Source organism: Ranitomeya imitator, chromosome 2 (genome assembly GCF_032444005.1).
Source record: "Ranitomeya imitator isolate aRanImi1 chromosome 2, aRanImi1.pri, whole genome shotgun sequence".
In the NCBI taxonomy this organism is placed as follows: Eukaryota; Metazoa; Chordata; class Amphibia; order Anura; family Dendrobatidae; genus Ranitomeya; species Ranitomeya imitator.
In genome coordinates this window covers 668970941-668985932 of record NC_091283.1, presented here as the reverse complement: position 1 = coordinate 668985932, position 14992 = coordinate 668970941, and the positions used below count along the sequence as shown (strand labels likewise).

The window sequence follows — 14992 nt, the reverse complement described above, 5'->3', positions numbered from 1 at the left end:
CTTGGGAAAATACAAAACTGGGGGCTAAAAAATAATTTTTGTGGGAAAACAAAAAGATTTTTTATTTTCACGGCTCTGCGTCATAAACTGTAGTGAAACACTTGGGGGTTCAAAGTTCTCACAACACATCTAGATAAGTTCATTGAGGGGTCTAGTTTCCAATATGGGGTCACTTGTGGGGGGTTTCTACTGTTTAGGTACATTAGGGGCTCTGCAAACGCAATGTGACGCCTGCAGACCAATCCATCTAAGTCTGCATTCCAAATGATGCTCCTTCGCTTCCGAGCCCTCCCATGCGCCCAAACGGTGGTTCCCCCCCACATATCGGGTATCAGCGTACTCAGGACAAATTGGACAACAACTTTTGTGGACCAATTTCTCCTGTTACCCTTGGGAAAATACAAAACTGGGGGCTAAAAAATAATTTTTGTGGGAAAACAAAAAGATTTTTTATTTTCACGGCTCTGCGTTATAAACTGTAGTGAAACACTTGGGGGTTCAAAGTTCTCACAACACATCTAGATAAGTTCATTGAGGGGTCTAGTTTCCAATATGGGGTCACTTGTGGGGGGTTTCTACTGTTTAGGTACATTAGGGGCTCTGCAAACGCAATGTGACGCCTGCAGACCAATCCATCTAAGTCTGCATTCCAAATGATGCTCCTTCCCTTCCGAGCCCTCCCATGCGCCCAAACGGTGGTTCCCCCCCACATATCGGGTATCAGCGTACTCAGGACAAATTGGACAACAACATTTAGGGTCCAATTTCTCCTGCTAACCTTGGAAAAATACAAAACTGGGGGCTAAAATATAATTTTTGTGGAAAAAAAAATATTTTTTATTTGCATGGCTCTGCGTTATAAACTGTAGTGAAATACTTGGGGGTTCAAAGCTCTCACAACACATCAAGATGAGTTCCTTAGGGGGTCTACTTTCCAAAATGGTGTCACTTGTGGGGGGTTTCTACTGTTTAGGTACATTAGGGGCTCTGCAAACGCAATGTGACGCCTGCAGACCATTCCATCTAAGTCTGCATTCCAAATGGCGCTCCTTCCCTTCCGAACCCTCCCATGCGCCCAAACGGTGGTTCCCCCCCACATATGGGGTATCAGCGTACTCAGGACAAATTGGACAACAACTTTTGTGGTCCAATTTCTCCTCTTACCCTAGAGAAAATACAAAACTGGGGGCTAAAAAATAATTTTTGTGGGAAAAAAATTTTGTTTTATTTTTATGGCTCTGCATTATAAACTTCTGTGAAGCCCTTGGTGGGTCAAAGTGCTCACCACACATCCAGATAAGTTCCTTAGGGGGTCTACTTTCCAAAATGGTGTCACTTGTGGGGGGTTTCAATGTTTAGGCACATCAGTGGCTCTCCAAACGCAACATGGCGTCCCATCTCAATTCCTGTCAATTTTGCATTGAAAAGTCAAACGGCGCTCCTTCCCTTCCGAGCTCTCCCATGCGCCCAAACAGTGGTTTACTGCCACATATGGGGTATCAGCGTACTCGGGACAAATTGGACAACAACTTTTGAGGTCCAATTTCTTCTCTTACCCTTGGAAAAATAAAAAATTGGGGGCAAAAATATAATTTTTGTGAAAAAATATGATTTTTTATTTTTACGGTTCTGCATTATAAACTTCTGTGAAGCACTTGGTGGGTCAAAGTGCTCACCACACCTCTAGATAAGTTCCTTAGGGGGTCTACTTTCCAAAATGGTGTCACTTGTGGGGGGTTTCAATGTTTAGGCACATCAGTGGCTCTCCAAACGCAACATGGCGTCCCATCTCAATTTCTGTCAATTTTGCATTGAAAAGTCAAACTGCGCTCCTTCCCTTCCGAGCTCTCCCATGCGCCCAAACAGTGGTTTACTGCCACATATGGGGTATCAGCGTACTCAGGACAAATTGGACAACAACTTTTGAGGTCCAATTTCTTCTCTTACCCTTGGAAAAATAAAAAATTGGGGGCAAAAATATAATTTTTGTGAAAAAATATGATTTTTTATTTTTACGGTTCTGCATTATAAACTTCTGTGAAGCACTTGGTGGGTCAAAGTGCTCACCACACATCCAGATAAGTTCCTTAGGGGGTCTACTTTCCAAAATGGTGTCACTTGTGGGGGGTTTCAATGTTTAGGCACATCAGTGGCTCTCCAAACGCAACATGGCGTCCCATCTCAATTCCTGTCAAGTTTGCATTGAAAAGTCAAATAGCGCTCCTTCCCTTCCGAGCTCTCCCATGCGCCCAAACAGTGGTTTACTGCCACATATGGGGTATCAGCGTACTCAGGACAAATTGGACAACAACTTTTTGGGTCCAATTTCTCCTGTTACCCTTGGTAAAATAAAACAAATTGGAGCTGAAGTAAATTTTTTGTGTAAAAAAGTTAAATGTTCATTTTTATTTAAACATTCCAAAAATTCCTATTAAACACCTGAAGGGTTAATAAACTTCTTGAATGTGGTTTTGAGCACCTTGAGGGGTGCAGTTTTTAGAATGGTGTCACACTTGGGCATTTTCTATCATATAGACCCCTCAAAATGACTTCAAATGAGACGTGGTCCCTAAAAAAAAATGGTGTTGTAAAAATGAGAAATTGCTGGTCAACTTTTAACCCTTATAACTCCCTAACAAAAAAAAAAATTGGTTCCAAAATTATGCTGATGTAAAGGAGACATGTGGGAAATGTTACTTATTAAGTATTTTGTGTGACATATCTCTGTGATTTAATTGCATAAAAATTCAAAGTTTGAAAATTGCAAAATTTTCAAAATTTTCGCCAAATTTCCGTTTTTTTCACAAATAAACGCAGGTACTATCAAAGAAATTTTACCACTATCATGAAGTACAATATGTCACGAGAAAACAATGTCAGAATCACCAGGATCCGTTGAAGCGTTTCGGAGTTATAACCTCATAAAGGGACAGTGGTCAGAATTGTAAAAATTGGCCTGGTCATTAACGTGCAAACCACCCTTGGGGGTAAAGGGGATATATATATATATTCACATGTGCACAACATCTTTTATGTGTATTATTCACTTTTCATGCCCATTTTGTGTGAAGTGTCTAAAAGCAGAGTGGTGATGTAATCATAAATTGTACCAAATTAAAGATGTGCTCCTTTTCTGTCATCTACTTAATGCATGAAACCTGCAGCACTTGAATAAATGTTGTCTGTTTTTTAATGACTATTGTGACTTGTCATTTCAGCTGTATGATAATATGTGGGCCAAGCTTCAGCGTGCCTTTGCAATCTGGAGTGGGTTTGGTATGACGCTTACTGGAGTACATACTTGTGGAGACTACATGTTCAGTGGTCACACTGTGGTCCTCACCATGCTGAATTTTTTCGTCACAGAATGTAAGTAGTCGCACAAATTCACATAGTAACATATGAAACTATATGCGTAACCCCCTTGCATCTGCGTATATAACGGTTTCCCACGATGAGCTTTTGTTTAGTTTTTGATGTTGCAAATTTTTTGCACCATTTACAGTAAGTACGGTATATTAGGTTACATGCATTTTTTTCTTAGCATTTTTGAGTGCTTTATATTGCCCTTTTGACGTTGCACCTTTTTTTTCCAGAATGTATAGGTCTATAGAGGTTTGTTCTTAGCCTCAAGAGGCTTACATGACCTAGAAGAGGAATGAATTCCTTACTACCTCCCCCCTCAGTCTTGTTTGTGTGATACATATTATATGTATGTAATATATGGAGGGGAAATAGGGATTTATTTGCTTTTGTTTTTTGTGTTGGAGACATTTTATTTTATTACCGTACCTTTATTTTTCCCTCATATGTTACAGGGAGCATATATTTATTTAATATTTATTCTTCCAATGTGACTGGGGTACCCAGAATCCATAGGCGCACTTATTAATCTACTGTGTTTGCTGCATAGCATTCAATGAGTAGTCTGTGCAGTTATGTCTGACAGATGGGGACTGGACCTGCTAGAATGCAGGAGCATTAACCTACCATATGTGGTAAATTTATATTGGTGCAAGGTTAAACTTGGTTGGTCTGGAACGACTGTCCCACTAGTTAACCCCTTTAGTGAACACCATAAAAAAGAAATAAATGATATCTATGATCTCTTATCCCTCAAAAAACAAGCCACCATACAGCTCATTCAGCGGAAAAATAAGTTATGTATCAGTTTCTCAGAATAAAGCGATGCAAAAATAAATATTTTTTTCTAAAACATAGGGGTTTTTTTGTGTAAAAGTGACCATATTCAGTGGGTTACGGTCACCCCTTTTGACTTTTTACATATTTTGCTACAGTACAAATATACTTTTGGCCACCAAAGTAAACACTTTCTTTTGCCCCTGAACGCAATGTGAACCAAGCCTAAGGCTTTGTGCACACGTTGCGGATTAGGCTTAGGAATTTCTGGTGCGGATTCTGCCTCTCCTGGCAGAAAACGCACCTGCGGATTTGTCGCGTTTTTTGTGCGGTTCCGCAGCGTTTTTTGTGCGTTTTTGCTGCGGTTTTCTTGCGCATTTGCTGCGTTTTTTTACCCCTGCGGTTTTCTATAATGGAATGGGTACAAAAACACTGCAGATTCACAAAAAAGAAGTGACATGCTACTTTTAAACCGCAGCGTTTCCGCAGCGGATTTTCCGCAAAGTGTGCACAGCATTTTTTTTTCTCATTGATTTACATCGTATTGTAAATCAATTGCTGATCTGCAGCACATACCCTAATCATTCAACTGCAGCGATGAAAACTTAATCTCCGAACACTAACAAATACTCGGAGGTCACCCGAGCAACAATGGTTTTGGCTTACAAATACTGATGTAAAATACTGACCAAATACTGCTTGTGTGACTGCAGCCTAACATTTTAGTCATAAAAATGATCTTTTAGCAACGATTTTTTTTATTTTTCCAAGGGTAAAAGGAGAAAGTGGACCCCAAAATTGTCCAATTTGTCCCGAGTACGCTGAAACCCTATATGTGGGGGGAACCACGGTTTGGGCGCACGGCAGGGCTCGGAAGGGAAGGAGCACCATTTGACTTTTTAAATGGAAAATTAGCTCCAATCATTAGCGGACACCATGTCGCGTATGGAGAGCCCCCGTGTGCCTAAACATTGGAGTTCCCCCACAAGTGACCCCATTTTGGAAACTAGACCCCCCTAGGAACTTATTGAGATGTGTGGTGAGCACTTTGAACCCCCATTTGCTTCACAGACGTTTATCACGCAGAGCTGTTAAAATAAACAATCATTTTTTTTTCCTCAAAAAATTATTTAGCCCGCAATTTGTTATTTTCACAAGGGTAACAGGATAAACTGAACCCCGAAAGATTTTGTCCAGTTTGTCCTGAGTACACTGGTACCCCATATGTGGGGGAAAACCACATTTTGGGCACACGTCAGGGCTCGGAAGGGAAGTAGTGACATTTTGAAATGCAGACTTTGATGGAACGGTCTGCGGTCGTCATGTTACGTTTGCAGAGTCCCTGATGTGCCTAAACAGTAGAAACCCCCCACAAGTGACCCCATTTTGAAAACTAGACCCCCCAAGGAACTTATCTAGATGTGTGGTGAGCATTTTGAACCCCCAAGTGCTTCACAGAAGTTTATAACGCATAGCCGTGAAGAAAAAAATTTTTTTATTTTTTTCACAAAAAGGATTTTTTAGCCTGCAATTTTCTATTTTCCCAAGGAGAAACTAGACCCCCAAAGTTGTTGTGCAATTTGTCCTGATTACGCTGATACCCCATATGTGGGGGTAAACCACTGTTTGGGCGCACGGCAGAGCTCAGAAGCACCGTTTGACTTTTTAAACGCAAATTGGCTGGAATCAATGGTGGCACCATGTCGCGCTTGGAGACCTCCTGATGTGCCTAAACAGTGGAAATTCCTCAATTCTAACTCCAGCCCTAACACATCCCTAACCCCAACCCCCCCCTAACCCTAATCCTAACCATAACCCTAACCCCAACAGGATTACGTTACACCACGGCATAACGTGGTGTAACGTACTCCGTTAACGCCGCCAGTGAATGCAATGTCGGACGCATCGCCTAGTGCACGCCCAGAATGGGCGTGCGCTAGTGATGTGCAGTGATTGAGTGACGGACCCGAGACGCGGGCTGCAGCGTTTCCGGGTCCGTCACTGCTAGCGCAGATGGAGCTAGCAGAAGCTCCATCTGCACTAGCGTGATGTAGCGCAGGCACTTGCGCTAGCAGCAGCCCGTTAGCGTATGTGCTGAACGGACTGCTGCTAACGCAATGTGACCCTAGCCTTACAGCTATTAGCCAGGCTGAGTACATGTGGGGGTTGCCTGGTTGCTAGGGAATCCTCACATGTAATCAAGCAGGCTAGTAGCTGTAAATCATTCAACTGCAGCGATGAAAACTTAATCTCCGAACACTAACTAATACTCGGAGGTCACCCAAGCAACGAGTACACTCGCTCATCACTACTGGTCAACTTTTAACCCTTATACCTTACTAACAAAAAAAAATTGTTTCCAAAATTGTGCTGATGTAAAGTAGACATGTGGGAAATGTTATTTATTCATTATTTTGTCACATAACTCTCTGGTTTAACAGAATAAAATTAAAAAAATTGAAAATTGCTAAATTTTCGCCAAATTTCTGATTTTTTCCACAAATAAACTGAAAAATTATTGACGTAAATTTACCGCTAACATGAAGCCCAATATGTCATGAAAAAACAATCTCAGAATCGCTGGGATCCGTTGAAACATTGGTCAGAATTGCAAAAAATGGCCAGGTCATTAACCCCTTCCCGACCCATGACGCCACCCCGCCACCCCCGTGGCTACGATCGCTCTGATTGGCTGTTGAAAGTGAAACTGCCAATCAGAGCGATTTGTAATATTTCACCTAAAAAATGGTGAAATATTACAATCCAGCCATGGCCGATGCTGCATTATCATCGGCCATGGCTGGAAACACTGATATGATACCCCACCGATCGCCCCCCAAGCCACCGATCCGTCAAAACATCACAGTGATCAAAATAAAAAAAAAAGTAAATGACCCCCCTTTATCACCCCCATAGGTAGGGACAATAATAAAATAAAGAATTTTTTTTTCCACTACAGCTAGAGTTAGGGTTAGGGAATGTGCACAAGTATTCTGGTCCTCTGCGGATTTTTTCGCAGCGGTTTTTATAAATCCGCAGTGCAAAACCGCTGCGGATTTACCACAGTTTTTCTGCGGATTCCACTGCGGTTTTCTATTGGAGCAGTTGTAAAACCGCTGCGGAATCCGCAGAAAGAAGTGAAATGAGCAGAATGTAAACCGCTGCGTTTCCACACAGTTTTTTCCGCAGCATGTGCGCAGCGTTTTTTGTAAACGCAAGGGAAACTGCTGTGGACCCGCAGCGGCGGAAACGCTGTGGATCCGCCGCGTTTTCCGCATCGTGTGCATATACCCTTAGAATTAGGCTATGTGCACACGGTGCGGATTTGGCTGCGGATCCGCAGCGGATTGGTCGCTGCGGATTCGTAGCAGTTTTCCATTAGCTTTACAGTTCCACGTAAACCTATGGAAAACCAAATCCGCTGTGCTCATGGTGCGGAAAATACCGCGCGGGAACGCTGTGTTGTATTTTTCGCAGCATGTCAATTCTTTGTGCGGATTCCACAGCGTTTTACACCTGTTCCTTAATAGGAATCCGCAGGTGAAATCTGCACAAAAAACACTGGAAATCCACGGTAAATCCGCAGGTAAAACGCAGTGCCTTTTACCCGCGGATTTTTCAAAAATGGTGCGGAAAAATCTCACACAAATCCGCAACGTGGGCACACAGCCTTAGGGCTAGGGTTGGAAATAGGGTTAAGATTAGGCTTGTGGTGAGGGTTATGGTTAGGGGTGTGTTGGGGTTAGGGTTGTGGTTAGGGATGTGTTGGGGTTAGGGTTTGGATTAGGGTTAGAATTATGTTTAGGGTTGGGATTAGGGTTAGGGGTGTGTTGGGGTTAGGGCTGTGGTTAGGGGTGTGTTGGGGTTAGTGTTGGAGGTAGAATTGAGGGGTTTCCACTGTTTAGGCACATCAGGGGGTCTCCAAACGCAACATGGCATCACCATTGATTCCAGCCAATCTTGTATTCAAAAAGTCAAATGGTGCTCCCTCCCTTCTGAGCCCCGACATGCGCCAAAACAGTGGTTTACCCCCACATATGGGGTACCAGCATACTCGGGACAAACTGGGCAACAACTATTGGGGTCCAATTTCTCCTGCTACCCTTGTGAAAATAAAAAACTGCTTGCTAAAACATCATTTTTGAGGAAAGAAAAATATATTTTTTTATTTTCACGGCTCTGCGTTATAAAATTCTGTGAAGCACTTGGGGGTTCAAAGTGCTCCCCACATATCTAGATAAGTTCCTTTGGGGGTCTAGTTTCCAAAATAGGGTTACTTGTGCCTAAACAGTAACCCCCCCCCCCCCCCACATCAGGGGCTCTGCAAATGCAACGTGACGCCCGCAGACCATTCCATCAAAGTCTGCATTTCAAAACGCCACTACTTCCCTTCCGAGCCCCGACATGTGCCCAATCAGTAGTTTACCCCCCCATATGGGGTATCAGCGTACTCAGGACAAACTGGGCAACAATTATTGGGGTCTAATTTCTCCTGTTACCCTTGTGAAAATAAAAAATTGCTTGCTAAAACATCATTTTGAGGAAAGAAAAATACAAACTAGACAACAACTTTTGGGGTCCAATTTCTCCTGTTACTCTTGTGAAAATAAAAAATTGCGGGCTAAAAAATAATTTTTGAGGAAAGAAAAATGATTTTTTATTTTCACGGCTCTGCGTTATAAACTTCTGTGAAGCACTTGGGGTTTAAAGTGGTCACCGCACATCTAGGTTAGTTCCATGGGAGGTCTAGTTTCCAAAATGGGGTCACATGTGGGGGAGCTCAAATGTTTAGGCACACAGGGGCTCTCCAAACGCGACATTGTGTCAGCTAACGATTGGAGCTAATTTTTCATTCAAAAAGTCAAATGGCGCTCCTTCCCTTCCAAGCCCGGCCGTGTGCCCAAACAGTGGTTTATCCTCACATGTGAGGTATCACTGTACTCAGGAGAAATTGCCCAATAAATTTTAGGATCCATTTTATCCTGTTGCCCATGTGGAAATGAACAAATTGGGGCCAAAATAAATTTTTTGTGAAAAAAAAGTACTTTTTCATTTTTACTGATCAATTTGTGAAGCACCTGGGGGTTCAAAGTGCTCACTATGCATCTAGATAAGTTCCTTGGGGGGTCTAGTTTCCAAAATGGGGTCACATGTGGGGGAGCTCCAATGTTTAGGCACACAGGGGTTCTCCAAACGCGACATAGTGACCGCTAACAATTGGAGCTAATTTTTCATTCAAAAAGTCAAATGGTGCTCCTTCCCTTCCGAACCCTGCCGTGTGCCCAAACAGTGGTTCACCCCCACATGTGAGGTATCTGTGTACTCAGGAGAAATTGCCCAACACATTTTAGGATCCATTTTATCCTGTTGCCCATGTGGAAATGAAAAAATTGAGGCTAAAAGAACTTTTTTGTGAAAAAAAAGTACTTTTTCATTTTACTGATCAATTTGTGAAGCACCTGGGGGTTCAAAGTGCTCACTATGCATCTAGATAAGCTCCTTGGGGGGTCTAGTTTCCAAAATGGGGTCACTTGTGGGGGAGCTCCAATGTTTAGGCACACAGGGGCTCTCCAAACGCGACATGGTGTCTGCTAAAGATTGGAGCCAATTTCTCATTGAAAAAGTCAAATGGCGCTCCTTCCCTTCTGAGCCCTGTCGTGCGCCCAAACAGTAGTTCCCCCCCACATATGGGGTATCGGCGTACTCAGGACAAATTGTACAACGATTGGGGTCCAGTTTCTCTTTTTACCCTTGGGAAAATAAAAAAATTGTTGCTAAAGGATCATTTTTGTGACTAAAAAGTTAAATGTTCATTTTTTCCTTCCATGTTGCTTCTGCTGCTGTGAAGCACCTGAAGGATTAATAAACTTCTTGAATGTGGTTTTGAGCACCTTGAGGGGTGCAGTTTTTAGAATGGTGTCACTTTTGAGTATTTTCAGCCATATAGACCCCTCAAAGTGACTTCAAATGTGAGGTGGTCCCTAAAAAAAAAATGGTTTTGTAAAATTCGTTGTAAAAATGAGAAATCGCTGGTCAAATTTTAACCCTTATAAAAAAAAATGTTGTTTCCAAAATTGTGCTGATGTAAAGTAGACATGTGGGAAATGTTATTTATTAAATATTTTGTGTCACATAACTCTCTGGTTTAACAGAATAAAAATTCAAAATTTAAAAATTGCGAAATTTTTAACATTTTAGCCAAATTTCCATTTTTTTACCACTAACATGTAGCCCAATATGTCACGAAAAAACAATCTCAGAACCGTTCGGATCCGTTGAAGCATTCCCGAGTTATTACCTCATAAAGGGACACTGGTCAGAATTGCAAAAAACGGCCAGGTCATTAAGGTCAAAATAGGCTGGGTCATGAAGGGGTTAAGGTCAAAATATGCTGGGTCATGAAAGGGGTTAAAATACAATAATGGGCGATGAAAAGAACATATCTGCACCAAAATGGCATCATTAAAAACGACAGCTCAGCGGGCAAAAAATAAGCCCTCACCCAACCCGAAATCACGAAAAATGGAGATGCTACTGGTAATGAAAAATTGCGCAATTTTTTTTTTTTTAAGCAAATTTGGAGGTTTTTTTTCCACCACTTAGATAAAAAAGAACCTAGACATGTTTGGTGTCTATGAACTCGTAATGACCTGGAGAATCCTGATGACAGGTCAGTTTTAGCATTTAGTGAACCTAGCAAAAAACAAGTGTGGTATTGCACTTTTTTTGCAATTGCACCGCACTTGGAATTTTTTTTCCCGTTTTCTAGTACACGACATGCCAAAACCAATGGTGTTGACACGTTCAAAAGTACAACTTATCCCGCAAAAAAAAGCCCTCGCGTGGCAATATTGACAAAAAAGTAAAAAAGTTACGGCTATGGGAGGGAGGGGAGCGAAAAACGAAACCGCAAAACTGAAAGAAGCTTCGGGGGTTAAGGGGTTAAAGGCAGAAATTTACACAAAAATTAAGGTGTATATTTTGGCATATGTTAGCTACACCCCTGCCACAGTCATGCCTTTTTTTTTTTTTTTTTTTACCAAAGCCGTGACAGCTTGTCGGAAAAGATGCAGCAAGTATGATAGCACACAATATCAGCAGGTCATATAAGATGGCAACATAACAAAATTCGCCAAATATGCAGACATATGTTTCTGCAGGACAATCTGTAGTTTTCATTGACTCTATTTTTGGTTACATATAATGCCTTTGGCCTGAGCTTTTTGCAGGATGGCGTAGGGAGATAGATTGATATAATTGTTCCTGACCTGGAAGGACACCTTACCTTTCTTAAGGTACCGTCACACATAACGATATCGTTAAGGATATCGTTGCAACGCCACGCTTTTTGTGACGTAGCAACGATCCCGCTAACGATCTCGTTAGGTGTGACAGCGACCAACGATCAGGCCCCTGCTGGAAGATCGTTGGTCGTTGGGGAATGATCAGGACCTTTTTTTGGTCGCTGATCACCCGCTGTCATCGCTAGATCGGCGTGTGTGACGCCGATCTAGCGATGTGTTCACCTGTAACCAGGGTAAATATCGGGTTACTAAGCGCAGGGCCGGGCTTAGTAACCCGATATTTACCCTGGTTACCATTGTAAAAGTTAAAAAAAAAAAAAAAAAACACTACATACTCACATTCCGATGTCTCTCATGTCCCCCGGCGTCCACAGGGTTAAAGCTGCTTTCGGCAGGAACGCTGCTAATGCACACACTCCGGCCGAGAGCTTCCCTGCACTGACTGTCAGTGCCGGCCGTAAAGCAGAGCACAGCGGTGACGTTACTGCCGGGTGGCGCTGACACAGTGCAGGGAAGCTTCTCGGCAGCAGCGCGTGCATTAGAAGCGCTCCTGCCGAAAGCAGTTTTAACCCTGTGGACGCCGGCGGGGGACATGACAGACATCAGAATGTGAGTATGTAGTGGTTTTTTTTTTTACTTTTACAATGGTAACCAGGGTAAATATCGGATTACTAAGCACGGCCCTGCACTTAGTAACCCGATGTTTACCCTGGTTACCCGGGTGCTGCAGGGGGACTTCGGCATCGTTGAAGACCGTTTCAACGATGCCGAAGTTGTTCCCCGGATCGTTGGTCGCTGGAGAGAGCGGTCTGTGTGACAGCTCCCCAGCGACCAAACAACGACTTACCAACGATCACGGCCAGGTCGTATCGCTGGTCGTGATCGTTGGTAAATCGTTTAGTGTAACGGTACCTTTAGAGACCTATCAGAGCTTAAAGGGGATCAGTCAGCAGGTGTTTGCTGTGCAATCTGATGACCACATGAGGCAGAGTTCTGCAATGCTTCTCTTCTCAAGCTCTTAGGTTTTGTTTGCTTACAATGATTGTTTTAACACCAGTTGCTTTTCATTGCTGATTGAGCCCTGGTCAGACACTCCCTCCTGGTGTGATAGGCACCTCACTGTCTACTACTATATCAGTATGGGCCCAGATTCCTTTTTAAGGCTAGGGTCACATTGCGTTAGGGCAGTCCGTTTAGCGCATAGCACTACGGACTGCGCTAAAGCAATGTCCCAAAAGGGATCGCGTTAGCCCATCCCGCTAGAGCAGATCACCGATCTGAGCTAGCGAGGAAGGGACTGCGAACGCTGCTTGCAGCGTTCGCGGTCCGTCACTCAAATGACAACACATCGCTAGCGCACGCCCAATGTAAGCGTGCGCTAGCGATGCGTTCGCCATTACAGGCTATGGCAGCGTTAACGGACTACGTTACACCGCGTTAAACGCGGTCACATAACGCAATGTGACCCTAGCCTAAGGGAGTATTTTTGATTTTGAAAAACCCTTGCTATGGGCTGCAGTTTAAAAAAAATAAATAAAATAAAATCACATTTCTTTACTAAACTTCTTCTTGTCCGGCATTGAGTTTTTGCCTCTTTCTGTAGTGTTGAAGCCAGGACAGCAGCACTGCCTAGAATCCGTGTGCTCTGAGGCTCTGCCTGAGTGGGTGGCATGCGCTGCCCAGCTAATGGAATTCGTGTCTGTGCTGCAAATAAAGGTACCGTCACACTCAGCGACGCTGCAGCGATATAGACAACGAGCCGATCGCTGGAGCGTCGCTGTTTAGGTCGCTGTAGAGACGTCAATCACAGCAACTCCAGAACGATGCAGGAGCGATCCAGTGACGTAACGCGACTCACTTATCGTTCTCGCTGGTTGTTATCTCCAAAAGCAATGATGCCAGCAACGCTTTACATGATGTCAAACATGACGATACACACCGACCTGACGACGAAATAAAGTTCTGGACTTCTAGCTCCGACCAGCGATGGCACAGCGGGATCCTCATCGCTGCTGCGTGTCAAACACAACGAGATCGCTATCCAGGACGCTGCAACGTCACGGATCGTTGTCGTTCTCGTTGCAAAGTTGCTGAGTGTGACGGTACCTTAACAGACATGGGGAGCAGCGGCCAAAACTTGGCGCTGAACCCAGGGAGGGGAAGTAAAACACAATTTTTTTTTATTTTTTTTTTTAACAGACTGCAGCTGGGAAAACCTCATTAATCTTTTCACTTGTTTACATTCTGTATTGTTGAGCTTTTATTCTGCAGCATTGCATATATTAATGAACTTAGACTCAAAATGTATGATGGAGTTAAGAGAATATTCTTGATTATATAATTAGCAATCTTCTTTATTTTAGACAGTCCTCGGAACTGGAACTTCTTACATACACTTTCCTGGGTCCTCAACCTGTTTGGCATTTTCTTCATCTTGGCCGCCCATGAACATTATTCCATTGACGTCTTCATTGCATTTTATATCACCACAAGACTTTTCCTCTATTACCACACTTTGGCAAATACACGTGCTTACCAACAAAGCCGACGGGCACGAATCTGGTTCCCCATGTTCTCCTTCTTTGAATGCAATGTGAAAGGACCTGTGCCTAATGAGTACTGCTGGCCATTCTCCAGGCCTGTATTTCTAAAGAACTTATTCAGTTAATTTATTTATTTGTGTATGTATACTCTTAAGTCTGAAGCACTCATACTGTCTGCAGAACCATTATGGAAGGGGAATGTTTTTCATTAACTATTTGTAGAAGAACTGCACATACATGTAAAAACATCTGTCTCTAGAAGGCAACCTGTCGCCAAGTTTGGCTGATATGAGATATGGCCACCACCATTCAGGGCTTATCGAAAGCATTCTATAATGCTGTAGATAAGCCCCCAATCTCACCTGTAAGAGAAGAAAAATAACTTATTATACTCACCTGCAGGGTGATCCATTCCTAGCGGTATTGCTCTGCATGGTCTAGCATCTCCCATCTTCTTATGATCGCCGCTGTCCTTCTTGCTGCATGTGGATGACGTGTCCCTGCATCATCCGCACAAGTTTCCTCATCATCTCGCTTCTGCGCAGGCGTACTTCTATGCCCTGTTGAGGGCAGAGCTGAATACTTTAGTGCACACGTGTCGGAAAAGGTCAGAGAAGCCCCTTTGCTTGCCCACTGCATTACTTTGATCTGCTCTCAACAGGGCCTGCGCAGGAGCGAGATGCCAGGGAGACTTCTGTGGATGATGCAGGGATGCATCATCCACAGGCACCAAGAGGGAGGATGGCATCACAGAAGATGTGAGACGCTGGACCAAGAAGAGTGACACCACTAGGACCGGACAGCCCCACAGGTGAGTATAATAAGTTATTTTTCTTCTCTTACAGGCTGAGCCTTGAAAGGTGGGGGCCATAACTCTTATCTGCCAAACTTGGCGACAGGTTCGCTTTAACAGCCATATAAGTAAACTTGGCTTTGGCAGTCTTAAGTGTAAAAAAAAATACTATGCACGTAAGACTTACCCATAAACTATATGTATCATATATT

General features: G+C 43.3%; 1 protein-coding gene across 4 annotated transcripts in view; it reads left to right on the top strand.

The window, feature by feature from the left end:
* The window catches only part of SAMD8 (sterile alpha motif domain containing 8), a 124303-nt gene extending 109511 nt beyond the window's left edge, over positions 1-14792 (top strand). For 3 of the 4 annotated variants that reach the window (XM_069753021.1, XM_069753023.1, XM_069753020.1), the window contains 2 exons: positions 3219-3369; positions 13808-14792. In XM_069753021.1, coding sequence (XP_069609122.1) covers positions 3219-3369; positions 13808-14112 — 456 coding nt within the window. In that variant the 3' untranslated portion in view covers positions 14113-14792. The remainder of the gene's footprint in view (positions 1-3218; positions 3370-13807) is intronic. The other variant, XM_069753022.1, reaches the window with a different exon arrangement.
* Positions 14793-14992: the final 200 nt, after the last annotated feature.